The following is a 22,229-nucleotide window of genomic DNA, read 5'->3' on the forward strand; positions in this document are numbered from 1 at the left end:
CAACGGCTCCTCCAGCTCCCCGCCTGCGTGAGCCAGACACGGGGCAAGGGCCGGGTGGGCGGGGCGGGGTGGGGTGGGGCGGGGCAGGTGGGCAGGGCAGGGCGGGGCGGGGCAGCTCCTGACCCTTCTCGGCAAGCAGCTTGCGGTTTTCGACCAGCTCCACCTCCAACTCGTCCCGGTTCTCCCTCTCGTCCGCCAGCTGCTTCTTCAGCCGCCTCATCTGGAACTGGGGGGTCTGCAGAATGTCACCCATCGGGGAGGCGGGAGACCCTGCGAGGAAGCTGAGGAGACGGCACGGGGCCGGGGGGCGGCGGGTCAGAGGGGAGCCGGCCACTGTGGGCAGCGAATGTGTCTGTTACACCGCAGTCTCCCGAGCGCTTAGTATAGTGCTCTGCACGCAGTAAGTGCTCCATAAATACGACTGAATTGAACCGAATTGGGTCCCAGCCTGGGCTCTGCTCTCTTTGCCGAGCCTCAGCCGCTTCTGCCTGTAGGCTGGCGAGACCGTCCTGCCCCGCCGGGCGCCCCGGCTGCGGGGACGGGCCGAGCGGCTGCACGTCGGGGGGAGTCTCTGTCCGGGGGGGTGGTCCCCGGGACTTTCCCATCGGCGGAGGGCCGCTCGTGCCTCCGGTCGGCCAGCAGGCCCCCGGTGCTGCCGTCGGAGCCCCAGGTGCGCCGCAGGGCACCGGTGAGGGGGACCGGGCATTTTAACCTAGGGGAAGGCCCACAGTTGGCGTCTGCTGGCCCGCCTCGTCGGACTGGGCGTTTCCCGGGGCCCCGGCCAGCCGCCCGCACCCGGGTGGCCTAGAACTCGGCCTCGGCCCCCGCGCCCGTGAAGGCCGGGACAGACCTGCTGACGTCAGAGGAGGAGGCGATCTTCTGCAGCTCCAGGAATCGGACCTCTCGCTTGCCCCTGACGTCGGGCGCCGGGGAGAGTTCCTCACTGCAGGAAGGGAGCGGGGCTGGGCGGCCGAGAGAGACGGACAGACAGACAGACAGGCAGAGAGGCCGGACCACTGACGTTAGATAGGGCAGGGCAGGGGAGACGAAGGGCTCGGCCCGCCCCTTCAGCCCCGCCGGGCCGAGCTGGGCTCTGAAAGTACGGGCAGCCCGGCTCGGGAGAGGAGAAGCGCAAGGGCTTCTCGGCATCACCTCAGACGGAACAGGAGCAGAGGTTGGGGCCCAGCCTCGTCCTGCTTTGCCCCAGTCCCAGGCTGGGGGGCGGCTGGAGAAGGAAGAAGATGCTCGCTGCCCAGGCCCAGAGGGAGCAGCAGTCGCCCTTCTCATATACGCCCAGCCTCCGACACTGCCCATAACGGATTCTCTCTTAATGCACCATGCTTGCCAGGCCTGCCGGGCCCTGCCCGCTCTGTCTGATCCCCGGCACGAGGGCAGTGAAACGGCTAGTTCAGGGGTTCTGGGACCCCGGAGGGGTGTCAGCCCCCCTCGCCGGGAACTCCTCAGCCTCCGAGCCGGAGGCTCCCGCGACTCACCTTTCTGGAGGAACTTCTCGAGGTTCTCACTCAGGCTGAGTCCATCCTCACTGTCCAATACGCACTTGAGCACGGCAGCCAACTCCACCTGCTCCGGAGACACCGAGGTGAGCCGCGGCCCGGGCGGCCCGCTCCTCGGGATGCTCCTCCGGGGCCCCGGCTGGCGGGAAACCCCGGGCCCCGCCGCCGGCTCCGGGCCCGAGGTGGTCGGGGGCCACGGGCTGGGGGCCAAACGGGGCAACGTGCGGCGCTACATCAGAGCGCCGTCCCCGCTACCGTCGGCCAGACTATGCGACCTTCCAACCTCTGGCACCGCCGGAGGCCCAGTTCACCTCCCTGACGGGAGCCCGGCAGAGCCTGAAAATCCAGGCTGGGCCTGGTGGCAGCTGCCACCTCTAGGCAGATGCCCAGATGTCCCCGCTCGCCTTCCCAAACCCCCCACGCACGCTCCCCCATGCGCACCCCTGGGAGCCGGTGGGCGGCCACACCGGGGGCTGGGGAGGGGGGCGGTCACTGTGGGGAGCCAGGCAGAGAGGTCAGACGGGGCAGGGCTCACCTGGACTTTGTATTCTAACTGGTTCCAGTCTCTGGGACTTTTGGAGCTCATGGTGGAGTGATACAGAAGCAGCACGGTTACCTGGAAAGAAGGGCCAAGGAGGTCGAGGGAGAGCGTGCGTCTCTGTCTCTCCCCATCTCCCCTCCCCAGTCCCCACCCCCACCCTGGCCCCTTCCCAGTGTGGACCCCAGCTCACCTTGGCCAGTTCCAGCTCTTCCCCTTCCACCAGCTTCTGGACAGAAAGCAGACTCTCGCCCGAAGACCGCTTTTTGCAGTGCTCTACGACAACCACGGAGGGGGTGGGGATGGGGTGGGGGGGAGACAGGACCCTGAGCAAAGCTAGCTCCCTAGGAGTCCCATCCCCAACTCCCACCCCTGGGCCCCGGCCATCTGGATCCAGGCAGATGTGGCGATCACGTGCCCCTGGGCTGGGCCTTCTGAGATTGGCTCTGTTCCTCACTCACCCCAGGCCTTGGCTTGAACCAATCCAGCCTTCAAAGACTGGAAAGAAGGGGTCAGTGCCCACGGGGTGAGCTCCGGGATTAACCCAACGCTATCTTCCACCGGCCTCCAGAACCCCCACCCCCCACCCCCCCAGTAGCCAGGGGAACAGCATGTGGTCGGCCCCGGGGCCTCCTACCTGCTCCTGGACCGTTGGGGATGGTCACTGACCCAGGGGGTCACCATCTCCTAGGCTCCTCTGGGTCCCAGAGGCCTCTCAGGGATTATGCCGCCCCCCTGCCAGCTCGGCCCCTCAGGAAGGAACACTGGGGGTTCCCTCCAGACCACCTCCCCACCCCGCCAGGGACCCCCTGCCTTCCAGGCCCAGGCGGGACGGGCGGGGAAGACGCTCACTCTGTAGAAAACTGCAGACAAAGTGGAGTCGCTCGGGCACGGGCTGCTGCGCGATCTGCTGCCCCTCCTCGGTGCTGTGGCTAGAGAGAGCAGGGGGTAGTGCAGAGGCTGGGGGTGAGGGGGGGGACAGGGGAAGGCTCCCCCCGTGGTCCCCACGGCCAGGAGCCCCAGATGAGCCGCACGCGCTCCGGAGCCTTGGCTTCCGGGCCACCCCGAGGAGCCTCCTCGGGGAAATCCCGCCCCTCATCAACCGCCCGGAGAAGCGGAGCAGCGGGGGCGCTAGTCGGGAACCGGGCCGTCTCCGTCCTCGAAAGGGCCGCCACACTGATCGGATAATCACCGTGCTCTTTGTTAAGCGCTTACTCTACGCCAAGCACTATACTATGCGCTGGGGTGGACACTAGATAATCAGGCCAGACACAGTCCCTGGGAGCCATATGGGGCTCATGGCCTAAACGGGGGAAGCCCTCTAGACTGTGGGCAGGGAACGTGTCTACCAACTCTCCCAAGTGCTTAGTTCAGTGCTCTGCACGCAGTAAATGCTCAAAAAATACAACTGAGAACAGATAGTGAATCCCCTTTCTATAGATAAGGTAATTAATGCAGAAAGAAGTGCTTTACGGCTGGAGGATCTCCGCCGTACAGGAACGATGCTGGCCAAGAAGGGATCTCACTGCCATTTGCCGGTGGCTGCCGTGATGAGCGGTGTGGTCTAATGGAAAGAGCTCGGGCCTGGGAGGCAGGATGCCTGGCTTCTAATCCCACCTCTGCCACTTGCCTGCTGCATGACCCTGGGCAAGTCACCGTACCTCTCTAGGCCTGTTTCCTCATCTGGATTAAAACCCTGTCCTCCTTCTCCCTTACCTTCTAAGCCCCATATGGGACAGGGACTTGTCCCACGAGTCTGATTATCTTCTATCACAGGGCTTGGCCCTCACTAAGCCCTTAAATATAATAATGTTGGTATTTGTTAAGCGCTTACTATGTGCAGAGCACTGTTCTAAGCGCTGGGGCAGATACAGGGTGATCAGGTTGTCCCACGTGAGGCTCACAGTTAATCTCCATTTTACAGATGAGGTAACTGAGGCACAGAGAAGTGACTTGCCCACAGTCACACAGCTGACAAGCGGCAGAGCCAGGATTCGAACCCCTGACCTCTGACTCCCGAGCCCGGGCTCTTTCCACTGAGCCTCGCTGCTTCTAAATATCACAATTACTATTAGCAAGCTCCTCGTGAGCAGGTATTGTGTCTGCTAATTCTGTTGTATTGTACTCTCCCACGTGCTTAGTGAAGTGCTCCACATACACTAAGCGCTCAATAAATACGATTAATTGATCGAATGAAAAAGGTTTTTCTAAAGAGGCCAACAGGCCCCGCTCCTGGAATGGCCTTGGCTGGCTTGCAGAGGGAAGGGTCTCTCGACATAGCCAGCATCAATTCCGTAGCTCGGTGCCTAAAGAGGGGATCCCTGTGGTGACGAGGGGTGGCTAAGGGTATCCCTCTGGCCCCAGCCCTGGTGAGATGCCATTGCTGATTATCAGCCAAACTCAGATGTTCCTCTTCGAATGACCATCAAAATAATTTGATTGTGGCAGCTAGGCGGAAAAGGCGGGAAGGCCCAGAGGCGCCGACAGCCCACCCCCACCAAAGGGGGCTCCCAGAGCTGAGGGGCCAGTAGGCCCTGAGTCTGGGCATCAGGGCTCTGTCCTGAGTGGTCGCGGCAGGAGAGGGGATGATGAAGCGCTTAGTACTCAGCAGTTGCTAAGTACTGCTATGCAAGTAGTAAGCGCTCAATAAGTATCACTGATCGGTCCACTCCACTGGTGGAGTGGGCGCCTGCCTTTGCCGTTAGTAAAGCCGATGAGAAAAGTCAAATCAGAATTTCAGTAATAAGAACGGTGAGATCTGTCCAGCGCTTACTATGCGCCAAGCACCATACTGAGCACTGGAGTAGATGCAAGCTCAAGTCGGGCACGGAACCTGTCCCCCATGGCGCTCACCGTCTAAGCGGAAGGGAGAACAGATACTGAATCCCCATTTTACAGATGAGGAAACTGAGGCACAAAGGAGTTGAGTGACCGGCCCGAGGTGACGAAGCAGTAATGCTTTGTTTTCTCGCTTAGCGGCCCGGAGCTCTCCTCTCGGGCTGCCGCCGAACCGGCTCCCTAGTTTTAGTTTGTGACGGCATTTATTAAAGTCATTCCTCCGGGCCGAACTCCGGGGGAGATACAGCGGGTCCTTGCTCCGTGTGAGGCTCACGGTCTAAGACGCAGGAAGAGCATTTAGCTTAATCCACCTCACAGACTAGGAAACTGAGGCCCAGAAAATTTAAAATGCCTCGTCCAAGGGGTTAGAACTCCCATCTCCTCCCTTTCGGTCCTGTGTTCTTTCCTGTACGCTACACTGCCCGGTTTGGTTAATAGTGTGAACAAAGTACATTATGCCCCTTTTCTTTTGGCAGGAGCAAGGGAGTGGGGAAAAAGGCGTGGGGGCGACTGTAAACTCACCGTGGACAGGAAACTGGGTCTACCAACTGCTATACTGAACTGTTCCAAGTGCTTAGTATAGCGCTTAATACCACTGATTGAGGGAGACCGGGCTTTACGTGTTAGGGCAGAGAGGAAGGCTCCAGGATCAAAATTGTTAATTAGCCTCTTGGGGGCAGAGGCCCGAGGTGAGGCGTAATCCATCGGGTAAGGTCAGACCGCAGGGACAGGAAGGAATCCATCCCTGAACCATTTCTGAATGCTCAACTTCCAAAGATGGAGCCCCAGTTTCACTTTACAGCCGAGGAGGCCCCGGGCTGGGTGAGAGTCTATACGACACTAACAACCACGACAAACAACAACGAGGCAAGGGGGAGCGACGGCCCGGACCAGTACCGGGAGGGAGGTGGGCGGGGGCGGGGGGCAGGAGGGCCCCGTGAGCCAGAGGGGCTCATCGCCCCCACAGCACGGGTCTGGGAGACCCCGGATCAGAGAACGGGAAAAGCAGGTCTGGTTCGGAAGGCAGAGACCGAGGGAGGCTCCCGAAGGAGCAGGAAACCCCGGTCTCTAGTCTGCCTTTTTTGGCCACCATGTCTGACCTTCGTGGTCTTTAGGGCCTGGGGACGGGGAACCGCTGAAGCTGAAGCTTCTTGCCTTCAGGGCCAGGTACCCGCTAGGGATGATATCTGCTTATCTCTGCCAAAGCCCTGTGCTACAAGAAGCAGCCTGGCCTAGTGAAAAGAGCAATGGCCTGGGAGGTAAAAGGCCTGGGAGGCAGAAGACCTGGAAACTGATCTTGGCTCTACCACTTATGTGCTGGGTGACCTTGGGCAGGTTATTTAACTTCTCTGTGCCTCAGTTACCTCATCTGTAAAATGGGGATTAATCAACCAATTATATTTTACTGAGCCCTTCCTGTGTGTAGAACCCTAAGGGTTTGGGAGATTAAGACTGTGAGCCTCAGATGGGACAGGGACTGTCCCCAACCTTATCCTGTAGCTACCCCAGTGCTTAATACAGTGCCTGGCACACAGTGAGTGCTTAACAAATGCCATTTAAAAAAGGAAAAGCACTGGGACAGATATAACACAAGAGGACAGGATCACACAATTCCCGTCCAACCTGGGGCTCACCAACCAAATCTAAGGGAGGGGTTCATGGGAGGAAATTGAAGCCCAGAAGGGTGAAGTGACCTGTCCTCCTCACAGAGGGCAGGCCCGTGGCAGAGCTGGGACTAGAACCCAACTCTCCTGGGTCTCCATCCCCGAGGCAAACACATCGGCTACAAAGAGGCCAGCTGGGGAAACAGAGCCTTCCTGTTCCTCCCACGGGGAGAGAGCTCGGCCCCCGCGGCAGACGGAGATCGCCGGAAGGACTGTTCTGCTCCAGTCTGCCGGAACGGAGGGCCTGGGCGGCCGCCTCGCATTTTTCCCGGCGCGCCAGGGGCCCACGGCTGCTCCAGGGGTCCGTGGCCGACTCACCAAGGGGGTCCCCGAGTCGGTGTGGGGCTCGGCTGACTGTGGGGACGGGGTTCTGCTCCGGGCTCCCCGGCCGACAGAGAGCCGGGCCCTCCTCAGTTGGTCAGGGTGTCGGGGAAGTCACCTAGGGCCCTGCTGAGCCTCAGTCTGGGGCGGGCGCACGCGCGTCTTCAGGGATGTCGGTCTCCGAGGCCCACCCCCAGCCTCCCCGTCGCCCCCGTGGCACTTTCCGGACCCCGGGTCCAGGCGCCGGTCAGCGGGTGGGGCGCGGGCCGGCAGTGACAGAGAGAGGCACCCGGGTCTACTTACATGCAGTTGATGATCTTGAGGAAGACATCGCAGTCCTGGAGCTGCGGCACGGCCTCGACGGGGTCGGCCACCTGCAGGCTGTTCACCTGGGAGGGAGCGCCAAGGCCGATGAGACCGCAAGAGCGGGGACCGGTTTGGGAGGGGAAGCGGAGAGCGGGAAGGGGGCCCCCACGACCACTGTCGGAGGCTCCTTAAGTAGCCGGGCCCAACCGGGTCCTCAGGGAAGGAACGGAACCGACCGGTCACCGTCCCAGCCCCTCGGGAGGGGCCCGTTTATAGAAGCGGTGCCAACGGGGCCCGTCCATTCTCGGGAAATTCTCCACCTGTTTCCTGGCATTTTGGGGGAGGCTCTTGCCCAGGTCAGGCCCAGACCAGAGCTCCGTCCACAGATGCCGGTGACCCCAGGATCACGCTGGCTTCGCCGACACACGAAGGCTCAGCGGAGAAGCAGCGTGGCTCAGTGGCAAGAGCCCGGGCTGGGGAGTCAGAAGACGTGGGTTCTAATCCCGGCTCCGCCACCTGTCTGCCGGGTGACCTCGGGCGAGCCACTTAACTACTCTGGGCCTCCGTCACCTCGCCTGTAAAATGGGGGCTTAAGACTGTGAGCCCCACGTGGGACAATCTGATTACCTTGTATCTATCCCAGCGCTTAGAACAACGCTTGGCCCATAGTGAGAGCTTAACAAATACCACTGTTACTACTGTTATTAGAAGCAGGTGACACTAAAGCAAGAGGCCGGGGGTTGAGGACGGGTGGTCGCGGATCTAAGCCCGCCGGACGGCGGGCCCTGGCTGCTTCCCAGGGAAGCGGGGTACCCCTGCGTCCCTTGGGGCTCTCTGGGGCTGAGGTCGGGGAGAAACCGAGGACCGTACAGTCTGGGGACACGACCCCGAGAGGCAGGTGCCTGCCCGGTCAAGATCCACAGGTGTTCGGCAGCGGGGCCGGACCCGGGGGCCGTCCCTGGAAGGCAGGAGCCGGGGAGGGGGCAGGTGGGAAGAAGAGGCCAGAAGGATGCCCGGGTTGAAAACGGAGACCCAAGGGGACAAGGGGAGGCCGTCAGGATCGATCCATCCATCAGTGGCATTTGATGGGTGTTACTGTGTGCAGAGCACTGGACTAAGCCCTTAGGAGTACTCGAACTTAGGGAGCCTCATGAGGCCCGGAACCTCTGCCACCGAGGCTGCCCGATGGGCAGGACGGGGGAGCTGCCCTAACAACCCAGGGGGAGGGGGAGGGCAGGGCATTCATTCAATCATATTACTGAGCGCTTACTGTGTGCAGAGCACCGTACTAAGCGCTTGGAAGGAACAGTTGGAGCAATTTATCACTGCAGTAGTGAAGTCCCAAGTGGGGGGTCTGTCCGCTTCCACTGTGAGCCTCCCCTCCCCTTTTTTTCCACAGCATTTGTTAGGTACTACGTGCCAGGCACTGTACTACCCACTGGAGTACATACAAGATCGTCCAGGTGGACACAGTCCATGTCCCACATGGGGCTCAGAATCTTAATGTCCATTTTACAGATGAGGCACTTGAGGCTCAGAGAAGCGAAGCGATTTGCTCAAGGTCTCGCAACGGACAAGTGGCGGTGCCGGAATTATAACTCAAGTCCTCTGAATCCCAGCAGCGTGGCTTAGTGGAAAGAGCCCGGGCTTGGGCGTCAGAGGTCATGGGTTCTAATCCCGGCTCTGCCGCTTGTCAGCTGTGTGACCTTGGGCAGGTCACTTCACTTCTCTGTGCCTCAGTTACCTCATCTGGAACATGGGGATGAAGACCGTGAGCCCTACGTGGGACAACCCGATGGCCTCGTATCTACCCCAGCACTTAGAACAGTGCTTGGCAGATAGTAAGTGCTTAACAAATACCAACATTATTATCGTTATTATTATTTCCAACAGACCACGCTGCTTCTCCTTTGGCAGCCCCCTGGGGGCCGGGGGCTGGGCCTGGATGGATTTCTGTGGAATTCCCCCAACCTTAGAACTATTCTATGCCCATGGTTAACAACAGGAAGTACATAAAAGGGAATATACGGAACACTGTACCTAGACGCTTGGGGAAACACGCAAAAGCTCCGAGTGACCTCTGCCCTTGAGACACTTTTACCGCAGATATGCCAGAGGAAAACGTGAGAGAGGGGACATAATAAACATACGAAAAATATACAAGAATAAATAAGTCTGTGACAAACGGATAAGTATGTTTTGGGGAGGGATGAGGGAGGAATTAGTCAGGGAACTAGGAAGCAGCGTAGCCTAAGTGGAAAAAGCACAGGCCTGGGAGTCAGAGCACCTGGGTTCTTATCCGGGCTTCACCACCTGCTGGCTGTGTGACCTTGGGCAAGTCACTTCACTTCCTCTGGGTCTCAGCTCCCTCATCTGCAAAATGAGGATTCAACACCTATTCTCCCTCCTACTTAGACTGGGATCCCCCTATGGGACCTGATGATCTTGGTGTCTGGTGCAGAGTAAGTGCCTAACAAAAACCACAGTTATTGCCGAATTGTACTTTCCAAGTGCTTAGTACAGTGCTCTGCACACAGTAAGCGCTCAATAAATACACTTAAATGAATTATTTATGTCGCTAAACTGTGCCTCAGTTTCCTCAACTGTAAAATGGGGATGCAATACCTGTTGCTTCTTCCTACTTAGACTGTGAGCCCCATGTGGGACCGGATTAGCTTGCATCTACTCCAGCACTCAGAACAGTGCTCGACACACAGTTAGCACTTTAAGAAATACAATTAAAAACAAACAACAACAACAAAACATCTCTTGAAGGCAGTGGCTTTTGAGAAGGGCTCTGAAGGGGAGGGAAATAGTTTGGTGAAGTTGGAGGCAGAGGAGCGAGAGGGTGCAGAAGAGTTAGGGATGAGGGGGGTTTCCTTGGGAGGAGGATGAGCTGGGATGTGGCCCAAGAGGGCAGAGAGGTAACAAGAAGGCGGGTACAGAGTCACCCATTCGGTGTGTACAGTTATCAGCTGAGTCACAATACTTCTCTGTGCCTGTTTCCGTAAGGGCTGCCTTTCCGGGCCTCACAGGAAGATAAGATAATTACATTTGAGTGCTTACTGTGCGCAGAACGCTATACTAAGCGCTTGGGAGAGAACAATCTAACAGCTGGCAGACACACTCTCTGCCCACAATGAGCTTACAGTCCAGAGACGGAGACTGGCATGAAAATAAATTAGGCTATGGGCTGAGGGTGGGGTGAATAAAGGGTAAAAATCCAAGGGCAGGAGTGATGCCGGAAGGAGGGGGATTAGGGGAAACGACAGTTTAGTTGAGGAAGGTCTCTTGGAGGAGATGTGGTTTTAATACGGCTTTGAAGGTGGGGAGTGATCATCTGTTGGATGTGAAGGGGGAGGGAGCTGCAGCAGGCCAGAGGCAGATCGTGGGCGAGGGGTAAGTGACGAGATGGAGTACAAGTGAATCGACTGGCATCAGAGGAGCGATGTGAGCATGCTGGGCTGCGGCAGGAGAGTAGCGAGGTAAGGTAGGAAGGGAGAAGTGTTGCAAGAGCACATGGGAAGATCGGAAGGCTCTACAAATGCAAGGTGTTCTTTTTTCCCGCCAGTTGTCTGTGGACCGACCAGGGAACACGGACAGACACTTCTGCGGGAAGGCCTGAGGATCCGCCCAGCGACGCATTTCCAGCCACCGCCTTTTCTGGAAATGCAGCTGCCCGGCCTGGTTCGGAAGTCGGAGCCAGATTAATTAGGGTTAAGCCAAGCTCTCGAGGGCCTTCCAGCCAAGCAGGCAATTATCAACAGTGCCAATTATGAAGCGCTTACTGTGTGCTACGAACTGGGATAGCTCCCCATCTGCCCTCCCCCCACCCCGTCCTTGGCAAAGGGCTCCCACCCCAGAGGGCTCGCAGTCTTAACGGGAGGGAGGGTAATTCAAATCCCCATTTTACAGATTAGAGAATCAAGGCCCAGGGGGGTCGAGTGCCTTGCCCGAGGGCCCCCAGGAGGCCAGTGGCTGTCCCACTGGGCCTAGACCCCAGGCCTCCGGACTCCCAGACCCCCGCTCTTGCCACCAGACCGCACGGCCTCTCAAGAGGCGGGAAGACAGACAGAGCCCCGTCATGCCCAGAACACGGGCAGAGTAATGAGGCTGACTGTAAACTCCCTGTGGGCGGGGAATGTGTCTGCTATATTGCTATATCGTTCCCTCCCAAGTCCTTAGTACAGTGCTCTGCACTCAATAAATACGATTGAATTGATTGATCCAGCAGGAGCCTGGAGAAAGGGGGCTGCCAAGGCGAGGGGGGAGGAGGTGCAAGCAGAGGGGAGCCAGGCCAGGACACTCACCCAAGAGAGGAGCGCAGTCACCCGCGTGGTGTGGAGTGACATCTTGGTGGCACCCGCTGCCCTGGGAGGCCCTCAGCCCTGGAGCCTGGGAGAGAACAGAGATGTTAAGGGGGTTCAGCCTGGACGGCCCTCCCGGTCTGCTGGAGACGAGCTGGGGGGGAAGAAGGGAAGGAGAGGCGAGGGCCGGAGGGAGGAAGGGAGGAGGGTTTACAGTAGAAGGTCTGAAGCCAGTCACAAACACCAATCGGGGAAAATGTTTATCAACTCTGTTATATCGTAGGCTCCCAAGTGCTCAGTACGGTTGTCTGCAAACAATAAGTACTCAATAAATACCATGGATTGACTGATCGATGACTGGAGCGAACAGGAGACTGGAGACCGGCTTCGTTGCCCAGAGTCTCCAGAGAGCCTCTACCCCTTCAGGGGGCAGGGGCTTGTCTGTCTGCCCCGCACCCCCACGACTCTAAGGTCTTTGAGAACAGCGATCGATCATGTTTATTTTCCTCTTTTGCTCACTCCCAGCACTCGGCCCAGGGCTGTGCACATAGTCAACATTCAACAAATCCCCCTGATTGACCGGGCCCTCCCACTCCCCATCAACTGCACACCGGGGGAGGGGACATTACTGCACCTGGCTAGGGGCGGCTCCTTCTCGGGGCCTAGCCGGGATCCCCGCGGGTCCTCCCCGGGGTGGGCATGGGACACCGAGCCCAGGCGCCCCCCGGTCCCCACCGAGGGAGGGGAGAGCAGAGCCAAGTTGGGCTGAGACTCGACACTCCCTCTTCCACAAGAGCCGCCGGAGCCAGTTACCAGTGAGCGCCAGTCCTCGGCAAGCTCCTGCCCAACCGGGCCCTTACCGTATGGGCGGAGGGCGTACGCGTGTGCACGCGCACGTATGGGTGCGGATCAATCCCGGCTAGGCCCCGCCGCCAGGAGAGTCGACAGCCAGAGCGGAAGCCGCTTGGCCCCAAGCCTCCCCCGGGGACTCGGGAGCAGAGGCCACCGAGAGAGGCCCCAGGAGGCTCCTCCCCTGCCCCCGAACTCTGGCCCCGGCCTGGCCGTGCAAGTGCCCGAGATCCTGGAGTTACCTAGCGGAGGAGACCGACTTTCTGTCCCACTCCCTCAGGGACTCCGCCTGGCTCTACGGGGAACAAAGGAGAAAGAGCCATCCCACCCGCGACCCATGGCGGGGGAGTGATCTCGGGCCAGATCGAAGGCCGTAGGTGGGCCCTGACCCAGACGAGGAGGATGGGACTGTCTTTCAGGAGAGGTCAGGCCGTCGGCCTCCCCGGGCCGAGAAAAAGGCCCCGAAGGGCAGCATCGGCCCGGCCCAACCTCAGCACAGGCACTGTGGCTTTAAGCGGGTGTTGGCCGGGGCCCAGGGATCCCAGCCAGCCCGCTCCCCCCATCCCCCGCCCCCACTGAAAGGAGGCAGGCCACACCCAGGAGACACGACGGACCGGGACGATGAGAATGGAAAAACACTTCCCAGCCAGCCAGCCAGCCAGCCCGCCGGCTGCTGGAACAGCGAACCGACGTTTCACGGCAGGCCGCTCCGACGACGGTCCACGGCCCGTCCCCTCCCTTCTCGCTCACACACTGTGCCCCCAAATCCTGGCCCCCCGAGGGAGCCTGCAGTTTCTCCCAGAGGTCCCGGGGGCCAGGCCACCACGGCCAGCTCACGTTCCCTCTCGCTGCGCCCAAGGCTCAGTCCTGCCCAGGGAGCTTAGCTGCCCCCAGCCTGAGGGGCTCCCACCCACTGTCAGGCTTTTGGTGGGGGGGGGGGGGGGGGGGCGGAGAATGGACCCTGAGAAAAATACTCCAAGAGGGCACCCTGATCTCTCCGTGAAAGTGGGCAGAACTGGCAGCCAGCAGGTTCACCCTCTCCTGACCACCTACTGTCCACCTACTGAGACCAGCTGGGGCCAGGCTGGGGGACCCGGGCATCATCTTCCTCTGGCCCATCACCGCCAAGGGAAGGGGAGGAGGAGCCCCCCCTTCTCCTTCTACGCCAGCCCAAATGATAGTCTCACACCCTCAAAAGGCTGGCGGGCGCGATCCTAGAAGCATCTTGACCGACCGGAAACGAGCTGGTAATGACCAGGTAAATATCCCCACAGTTCCTCACCCAGCTGCCCTGCCTTCTCGGGGACTCTCCGACTTCCTGCAGAAGGCCTTGTCCCAAGACGGGTTGACGATCCTGAAAGATGTCCCCCACAGTGACTGGACGGCCTCACCTTCTTGCCAGGATCCCTGCCCTGGTCAGACCCCGGGCCCCCCAAGCCAGATACTACATCCCCTCCCCCGGCAAAAACACACGCACGCACACTCTAGCCCTGACCTCCGCTCAGCTTCCCCGCAGACCCCCATCCAGGCCCAGGGCCCGCCGAGCCTGTGCGAGGAGGGGGGCGGCGGACGGGACAGGCCGGGCGAGCGGGCAAGGGACGGGCAAGGAGCCAAGGGAACAGGAAGCCGCGCTTGCCTCCTCCCCCGAGGGGACGGGGCGGGCAGGGGGAGGAGGGGGCGGAGGGCCGGAGGCCAACAGCTTGCAGAGGCGCGGTGTGGGGGGGAGAGCCCTTCCCCCGGGCCCCAGTGCAAGGGGCCCTTTGGACTTGGTCCTGCAGGAGGAAGCAGACCGGCCGCCCCCACCCGTCCCCACGCACAGAGACACAGACACACAGAGGACGGTCACACAGCGTGGACTGTGCGCACGGTCACTCCCGCGCCCCGCCTTTTGGTCTGAAGCCCTTAGCCCCACCGGAGGGGAGGCCCAGGGACCCCGAGGGGATGGGGAGGAGGGGGAGCACCCCAAAGCCGGGATTACTTTCCTCAACCGTCCCTCAACATCGGTCCCCGCCGGGCAGGGGGACGAAGCGGGCCGGTTCCGAGCGGCCTCCCTTCCCGGCCGGGGGACGGAGGGACCGACGGACGCCCCTCTCCCCATCCCCCCGGGGACTGCGGACAGTGTGGGGGGAGGCCGGGCTCCGGACCCTCGGGCCCCTCCATTCCGCTCCCTAGGAAGCCGAGGCGGCCTCCGGGCGGGGCGGCCTTACCGGACTCCTAAAGCCAAGGGAGGGAAAGGCTTTGAATCCGCCATTACCATTTAATTCTCGCAGGGGGGGAGGAGGAGGAGGGAGGACGAGAAAGCAGAGGGAGGAGGAGGAGGAGGAGGAGAAGGAGGGAGCAAACCACACACAAAAGAAAAGTTGTCGGTTGTCGCCTCGGTGGGCCTGCGGGGGAGGGGGCGGAGGAGGAGGAGGAGGAGCAGAGGGAGGAGGAGGATCGGGAGGAGGATTGAGGGGAGGAGGAGGAGCAGAGGGAGGATTCGGGGGAGGAGGAGGAGGAGGTTTGGGGGGGGAGGGTGGGGTCGGTGTCCCGGGCCCTGGGCCAGGAGCCATGAGTCCGCCGTCGTTAAAGGCGCCGCTCCGGCCCCGGCGGGGGCAGGAAGTCGCTGGGCTCGGGTTGATTGGGCGCTCACTACGAGGTGCGAAGCACCCTGCTAAGCGCTGCGGGCCAATACACGGCTGGGAAGGACCCGGTTTGGCGGGGTGCGCAGACTCCCGGACCAGCAGCATGGTCCAGGGCCTAGAGACCGGGAAGTCGTGGGTTCTAATCCGCTTAGAAAAGTGCTCTGCACATAGTAAGTGCTTAACCAATACCAACATTATTTAGAGAAGCAACGTGGCTTAGCGGAAAGAGCCTGGGCTTGGGAGTCAGAGGTCGTGGGTTCTAATCCCGGCTCCGCCACTTGTCTGCTGTGTGACCGTGGGCAAGTCGCTTCACTTCTCTGTGCCTCAGTTAACTCATCTGCAAAAACGGGGATTAAAAAATGTGAGTCCCGTGTGGGACAATCTGATTATCCTGTATCTACCCCAACGCTTAGAACAGTGCTCTGCACATAGTAAGCGCTCAATACCCTAATTATTAATCGCAGCTCCGCCACTTGTCTGCTGGGTGGACGCGGGCAAATCCCTTCACTGGGCCTCGGTTGGCTCAGCTGTAAAGCGGGGATTGAGAGCGTGACCCCGTGCGGGACGGCAGCTACGTCCAACCCGATTTGCTTGTATCCACCCGGTGCTTAGTAAGCGCTTAAACGCCACAATTATTATTAATATTACGTGGACTGGGTGCGACCCGACGACCTTGTGTCTACTCGACACTCGGTGCACGTAGGAGAGCTGTGTGCACCACCCCTCGGGAAATACCACTGATTGAAGTGCTCGACAAATGCCACAATTCTCATCTGGCAGCCACGCGCTCCGGAACTCCGAACCCGGTCCCACCGGGGATTCCGTGGCCGAGACCTCCGGCGGGCCGTCCCATCGGCACCTCTCCCCTCGGCCGCGGGGACGAGGATCCCGGGCACGTTTCCGGCTCGGCCGACGGGGCTCGGACGCCCGGAGCCTTCCGGCCACGTGTCGGCGTCCGGTTGGCACCGACCTCCTCCCCCAACCGGCCGACGAGACCAGACCCTCCGAGCTGAGGGGCCGCGAGGCGACCAGAGGCAGTAGAGGATGCCCCGGGGGCACCCCCTCCCTCATCCCCTGCCCGATGGATGGACGGTGTCTCGAGACCTTCCGACCTTCGATGCTTCCAGCCCTGTTGGCAGGCAGCGGGGATAAAAGGGTGCCAAGGGATGGCCCGGCTAGGAGCAGGCTGCCTTCATGCCTGCCCGCCTTCAGCACCGTGCCAGGCTGCCCACAGTACGAACAGCCTCTGGCCTCCTCTCTCCCAGTTTGCCCAATGGGCCCCAGGTCATTCAGATCCAGAGCACTCATGGCTCATGAGCGTTTGAGCGGCTCAAACTAAAAACAAAGGCACCCAAAGAGCTCAAGGTGGCTTAACCCCACTCCTGCCAAAATGTGAATAAAACTTTTTTTTTTTTAATCCAGCCCACGTGCAGCTCTGATTCCGGGCCCTCTCAGACCGGGAACCTGGACCGATCCATGCCTCCAGCCGAACCCCCAAAATCCCGGGCCTTCCCCAGAATCGTCCACCCGCACCGGCAGCCTGGTTTCTCCATCTCGGCCTGTTGGCTGCAGTCGCCCGGCCCTGCTCCGCACCCATACAGGGCAGCAGCTGAGCTCGGAGCCCGGCCTCCGTACGGAGAATGGCCATCCGTGCTCTGCTCCGGTTCCCCCCAACCTGGCTGGATCGACTCACAGGCTGGAGGAATAGTGGGAAGGGACCCCAAGAGAGTATCTGACCCAAGACCACTGCGGCTTTCTCTTCAAACCTATCTCGCAACTCTGTTGCACTGTACTCTCCCAATTGCTTAGTGCAGCATTCTGCACACAGTAAGTGCTCAATAAATACGATTCAAACGACGTTGAGGGAGATGCTCCCACCGACCCCCGGAGGTCCGGGCCGGGAGGGTTCGATCCTGACAGACCAGAGGTTCTTTCCCCATCTCTGCTGAGGCTCCCTCGGGTTTTGATCCAGGCCCGATTTGTTCCTAGTACAGCCCCAGACACCTAGACCGTTCCCTGGAAGCCACAACAGGTCTTTCTGCCCTTCGACTCCAGGCTAAACTTTCTCTATCTATGCCCACTTCATTCATTCATTCAACAGTATTTATTGAGCGCTTACTATGTGCTTCAGACTATAGGAAGAGCTCCCGGCCCCACACTGGCAGACCAACCAGGGCAAGGGAGAGTTGGCCTTGGCCTCCTGGCCCCTGACCCCTCTCCAGTCAAGGGAGCAGCCCTGGAGCATGGGGAGAAGGGAAGGGGAAGCCCCCTCTCTCACTCTGTGGGATATTAACTGTGGTATTTGTTAAGCGCTTGCTGTGCGCCAGACGCTGAACGAAGCACCGGGGAAGATACAAGCAAACCTAGTTGGAAGGTGAGACGGAGAGCAAGGAGTCCAGGTGGGTGGGTCCAGACGGGGAGAGAGGCCCAAAGCAAGCGCAAAGCCCCAGGAGGTTATTCATGACCGTCCTTCCCCGCAGGGACCCCTCCACCCCAGCCAACCCTGCCCTACTCCCCTTCTCCAAGCTGGCCTTCCCATGGATGCAAAGAGCTTCCTTCCCTGACAGGCAGAGCCCGGAGTCCCAGAGTGGGAAGCCTCAGAGAGACGCAGAGATGGGGGACCGGCTTTGCGGCCAGGAGTCGGCGGACCCACCTTAGACAGGACGGAGCTCGGCGCGCAGCGCCGAAGGCGAGCCGGACGACGGTCGCTCGCCCACACATCCGCCCGCCTTCCTAAAAGCCCGGCTCCACCCTGTCGCACCCGAAACTCTCGGAGGGGCTTCAGGGTGGCTCCGGGGGACTCCCGGAAGGAAGCCCAGCTCACAGGCAGGATCCGAGCAGCTCAGCCCCAAGGTCTGTCTCCTTGGAATAGACTGGGTACTCCTTAAGGGCAGAGAGCGGGTCTTCTACTTTCGGGGTGCTCTCCCAAGCCCTGAGCACAGTCCTGTGCACACAGTGCACACTCGAATAGCACTGGGTGATTGGTTTCTATTAACATGCTTGAGCTGACTTGCTGGCAGACAGGAAGCGAGGCCTCCTCGAGGACAAGCAGCAAGAGAGCTGTCAGTCTGGAGGCCACGGGGTTGACTTGAGAAGCTTCTGGGTGCCCGCTTAGACATTCCGCTGGGCTGTCGGTCCAGGGGCAGTGGAAGAGTGCCCGTGGACACACTTGGCAGTTATTATTAGTATTCTATCTGCTAAGCGCCTACTATATGGCAAGCATGCAAGCTCTGGGGAGGTTACAAGTTCATCAGGTAAGGCGCAGTCCAAGTTGGGAGAGGACAGGCACTGAATCTCCATTTTACAGGTGAAGAAACCAAAGCACGGAGAAGGGAAGTGACTTGCTTCAGGTGACACAGCAGACAACTGGCAGATCCGGGATTAGAACCCAGGTCCTCCCGGGCTCTTTCCACTAGGCTAGGGGGTTCCCTTCAGGCCCAGTGTTTCAGGGGCCGGCAGCCAGGTACTTATAACTGCTGCTTGCAGAGGGATTCATTGATGCTCCAGAGACCAAGGGGCAAGAAGAACAGTCAGACCCCTCTCCATCCCCCCACGAATGCCCATTGGCAGTGCCAACCCCCAAGCACAGCCGGCAGTAACAATGACACAACTCCCTGGTTTCCTCTAAAACAACAAGAGACCTAATAATAATTGTATTTCTTAAGACCTCATCTGCAGAAGAGGGAACTGAGGCACAGAGAAGTTCTGTGATTTGTCCAAGGCTGCACAGCAGGTAAGCGGCAGAGCTGGGTTTGGAACCCAGGTCCTCTGCCTCCCAGGCCTGTGCTCTTTCCGCTAGGCCATGCTGCTTCACATCTGGGTAAAGGCCTGAAAACGGGGATGTGAGTTGACTCCTGTGGGCAGGGAAGGGGCAGGGAAGGGAGACATGGCACAGGGGCACCTGAACCCCAACCGCTGGGTGAAAAGCCAGGTAAGCAGCTCGGAAGGTGTCAGGCGGAGCCCTGGCAGGGAGATGAGCCACCCTGGCCAAAACAATGAAAAATCCTGGAGGGTTCTTTGGGGACCACGCGTTGGGGAGGGAGCGGCCGAAACGTGGAGACACGGCTTGTGCCGGGGGCCAAGGTGGCAATTAGAGCCAAGGGCTGGAGGGGGAGGGATGCGGACAGGGTGCCGACCGCCACCCGAGGGTTCCTCCCGGACGACCAGGGCTCGCTACGTGCCGAGCCCGGAACTGAACCGCGTCATCGCGGTCCTACCCGTCCTTCCCGGCACGTCAGTCCTCCACGGCGGGGCAAGAGGCCCGGGAAACCGACGGCAGGAGAGAGGCGACGGGAATGCTCAATTCCGTAGCATTTCCTAAGCCCTGATACTTGGAGCGCCTGGAGAAGCGCAATGGAGGATAAGGAAAGAGGCCTCGTAGAGGGGGCAAGCAGGGAGTGCTCCTGATGGCTCCTATGCCTGCACAGGCTGGGTTTCCACTTGTGAAGGATTTCTTTGAGGAGCTGGGATATCAGGGGGCCTTGAACCTGAAGGGAGAGGGGGGTGTCTGTGGCTTGGCAGCTGGAAAGGGTCAAGGAGTTGCGGGCAGAGAGAAGGTAGAGGCAGGGCATCGGGAGACACCGGGCGACTAGAGTTGCTCGGGAAGAATGAAGATCAAGGCTGGGGAGTGGAGGATGAAGGCAACAGAAATAGGAAAAGAGCCTGTAAGCTTGCCAAACGCTTAGTATACTGCTCTGCTCGCAGTAAACACTCAATAAATTCCACTGATGAGGAGGAAAGAGCCAAGGGAAAGCGTGAAAGCCAAGGTTCGGGAGTTTCTGCTGGATGCAAAGAGAAATGAGGAGTCACTGGAGGTGGAGGGGCAGAGAAAGGGAAGCTGACGATGGTTTACAAAAAGGATCTGGGCAGCCCACTAGTAGAGACCGACAGGGCCGGAGGCAAAGAGATAATTTTGTCCTGGTGAAACAAAAATCTGCGGGTGGATCCATTTGGGGCTATCTGGGAAAGATGAAGCGGCACGGCATAACGGACAGAGCACGGGCCTGGAGTCAGAAGGCCGTGAGTTCTAATCCCGGCTCTGCCGCTTGTCTGCTGTATGACCTTGGGCCAGTTGCTTCACTTTTCTGGGCCTTATTTACCTCATCTGTAAAATGGGGGTTGAAACTGTGACACACAATTCACTGTGTCCAACCCGATTTGCTTGTACCTACCCCAGTGCTTAGTACAGTGCCTGGCACATAGCAAGCACTTAACAAATGTCATAATTCTTATTATTATTAAGAAAAGGCAAGAAGACTGGGGTGCAGTAAGCTCGTCCAGATGAAACAAAAGTTTTGGGGGAACTGGGAAAGAAAGAAAAAAAAACAGCAGGATTCAGCAAAGGAAGCAGCATGGTCTAGTGGAAAGAGCACACGCCTGGGAGCAGAAGGACCTGAGTTCTAATCCTGGCTCCTCTATTTGTCTGCTATGTGACCTTGGGCAAGTCACTTTGCTTCTCTGTTCCTCAGTTACCTTATCTGTAAAATGGGGATTAAAGTCTATGAGCCCTATGTGGAACAGGGACTATTGCCAATGCAATTATCTTACATCTACCCCAGCGCTCAGTACAGTACCTGGAACAGAGTAAGCATTTAACAAATACATTATTTGTTACATGGCATTTGTTAAGCGCTTACTATGTGTCAAGCACTGTTCTAAGCGCTGGGGTAGCTACAGGGTAATCAGGTCATCTTAATTCTCATTTCACAGATGAAGTAACAGGCACAGAGAACTTAAGTGCCTTGCCCAAAGTCACACAGCAGACAAGTGGCTGAGTAGGATTAGAACCCCTGTCCTCTGACTCCCACGCCCGTGTTCTTTCCACGTAGCCCCGCTGCTTCTCTAATCATGACATTTTAGAAAGATAATCTGGGCAGCATTGTGAAACATATGGACTGGAGGCAGAGAGAGCAGAGAGAAGGGAGAGGCAGAAGTCAGGCTAGGATAGAATGGGTGCCCGAATTTTGGGGGGTGGCCGTTGAGACAGAGAAGAAGGGGGGCGGATCAGGAAAATATCGTGACGGAAACGGCCAAAAGGATTTAGCGACGGAGGACTGAGCTAGAGCAAGGAGTCGGAGAAAAGAGATACCCATGCTGCGGGCTGACTTTTAGGAGGTGGGAAATGGGAAGTTGGTGTTAGAGGAGCAAAGTGGGTGGGCTGGGTTGTAATCAGTCATAGAATTGAGCACTTACTATGTGTACAACACTGGACTAAGCGCTTGGGAAAATACAGTGTAACGGAGTTGGAAGAAGTAGCAGGTCAGCAAGGTAAAGTTAAGAAGGGAAGAGCAGACTGAGTGCTTTAAAGCCAAAAGTAAGGAGCTTCTGTTTCAATACCTATTGGAGATATTTGAGGAGGTAGGAGATGTGGACTGAGCAGTTTTTTAGAGTTCAACAAATACCACAGTTATTAATATAATAAATCTACCAGGATAAATCCTACAACCCTGCAGTCATGCAACGGTCCTGCTTCAGGCAGATTTCTGGGAAAACTTCTTACCCGAGTTTTGGGACGGTGTTAGTGTGAAACACCATTTTAACGGTGAGAATCCCAACTACCGAGAGAAGGTTTATAATTTGTAGATGGGTACGGCCCTCCTGGTTAACTCTCATTTATAGATGAAAGCCATCTATTACAGAGGGGGGACAAAAGGGAAAAGTATGCGGGGGGGGGAGGAGGGGGAACAGGATGGGACTTGGGAATGTCAATATTTGTTTCCTTAGCCTTAGAGGTCAACCTAACTTCCCCTCCCTAAACAGCCTATCTAGGGAAGAGTGGAGATTTCTCCCCTGGTGACTCTGAGCAAGTGCAGACAAGCTCCCTGCAGAAAAGACAGGTGGTAATGTTTTTTGGGTTTTTTTTTTGATTGGGGGAAAAGAGACAAGGGCTTTAAGAAGAAAAGAGAAAGAGAGAGTGTGCAAGCACGGCAGGAGTTTTTCAACTTCTCAGCACGCTGATACTCACCCCACCCCCCACACTTGTGTCCACATCCTCATACTTTGTCGCTTCCCTGATCCGTAATTGATTTTAAATGTCTGTCTCCCCGGCTAGCCTGCCAGCACCTCGATGGCGGGGATCGCGTCTACCTATTGGAGTGTCCCCTCCCAAATGTTTAGTAGGAAAAATAACTCACTTAAGGCTCCTAGTCACCTGCTTTGCCCTCCTGACTAATCTGCCAAAGCAAGCTGCATTGGTAAAGGGGGGAAAAAAATTCAAACCCCACCAAAGATTCAACCAAGACAGAAGGAGGCACTCAAGGGGGAGAGGG

General features: G+C 58.5%; 1 protein-coding gene across 1 annotated transcript in view; it reads right to left on the reverse strand.

The window, feature by feature from the left end:
* NUMA1 (nuclear mitotic apparatus protein 1) overlaps window positions 1-13,905 on the reverse strand; it is a 29,894-nt gene extending 15,989 nt beyond the window's left edge. Inside the window, 9 exon segments of the mRNA XM_029047146.2 lie at window positions 124-281; window positions 851-962; window positions 1,494-1,581; window positions 2,050-2,130; window positions 2,246-2,328; window positions 2,905-2,984; window positions 7,179-7,264; window positions 11,492-11,576; window positions 13,620-13,905. Of these exon segments, the coding sequence (XP_028902979.1) occupies window positions 124-281; window positions 851-962; window positions 1,494-1,581; window positions 2,050-2,130; window positions 2,246-2,328; window positions 2,905-2,984; window positions 7,179-7,264; window positions 11,492-11,533 (730 nt within the window). The 5' untranslated portion in view covers window positions 11,534-11,576; window positions 13,620-13,905.
* Window positions 13,906-22,229: the final 8,324 nt, after the last annotated feature.

This window comes from Ornithorhynchus anatinus, chromosome 2 (assembly GCF_004115215.2).
Source record: "Ornithorhynchus anatinus isolate Pmale09 chromosome 2, mOrnAna1.pri.v4, whole genome shotgun sequence".
Taxonomy (NCBI): Eukaryota; Metazoa; Chordata; class Mammalia; order Monotremata; family Ornithorhynchidae; genus Ornithorhynchus; species Ornithorhynchus anatinus.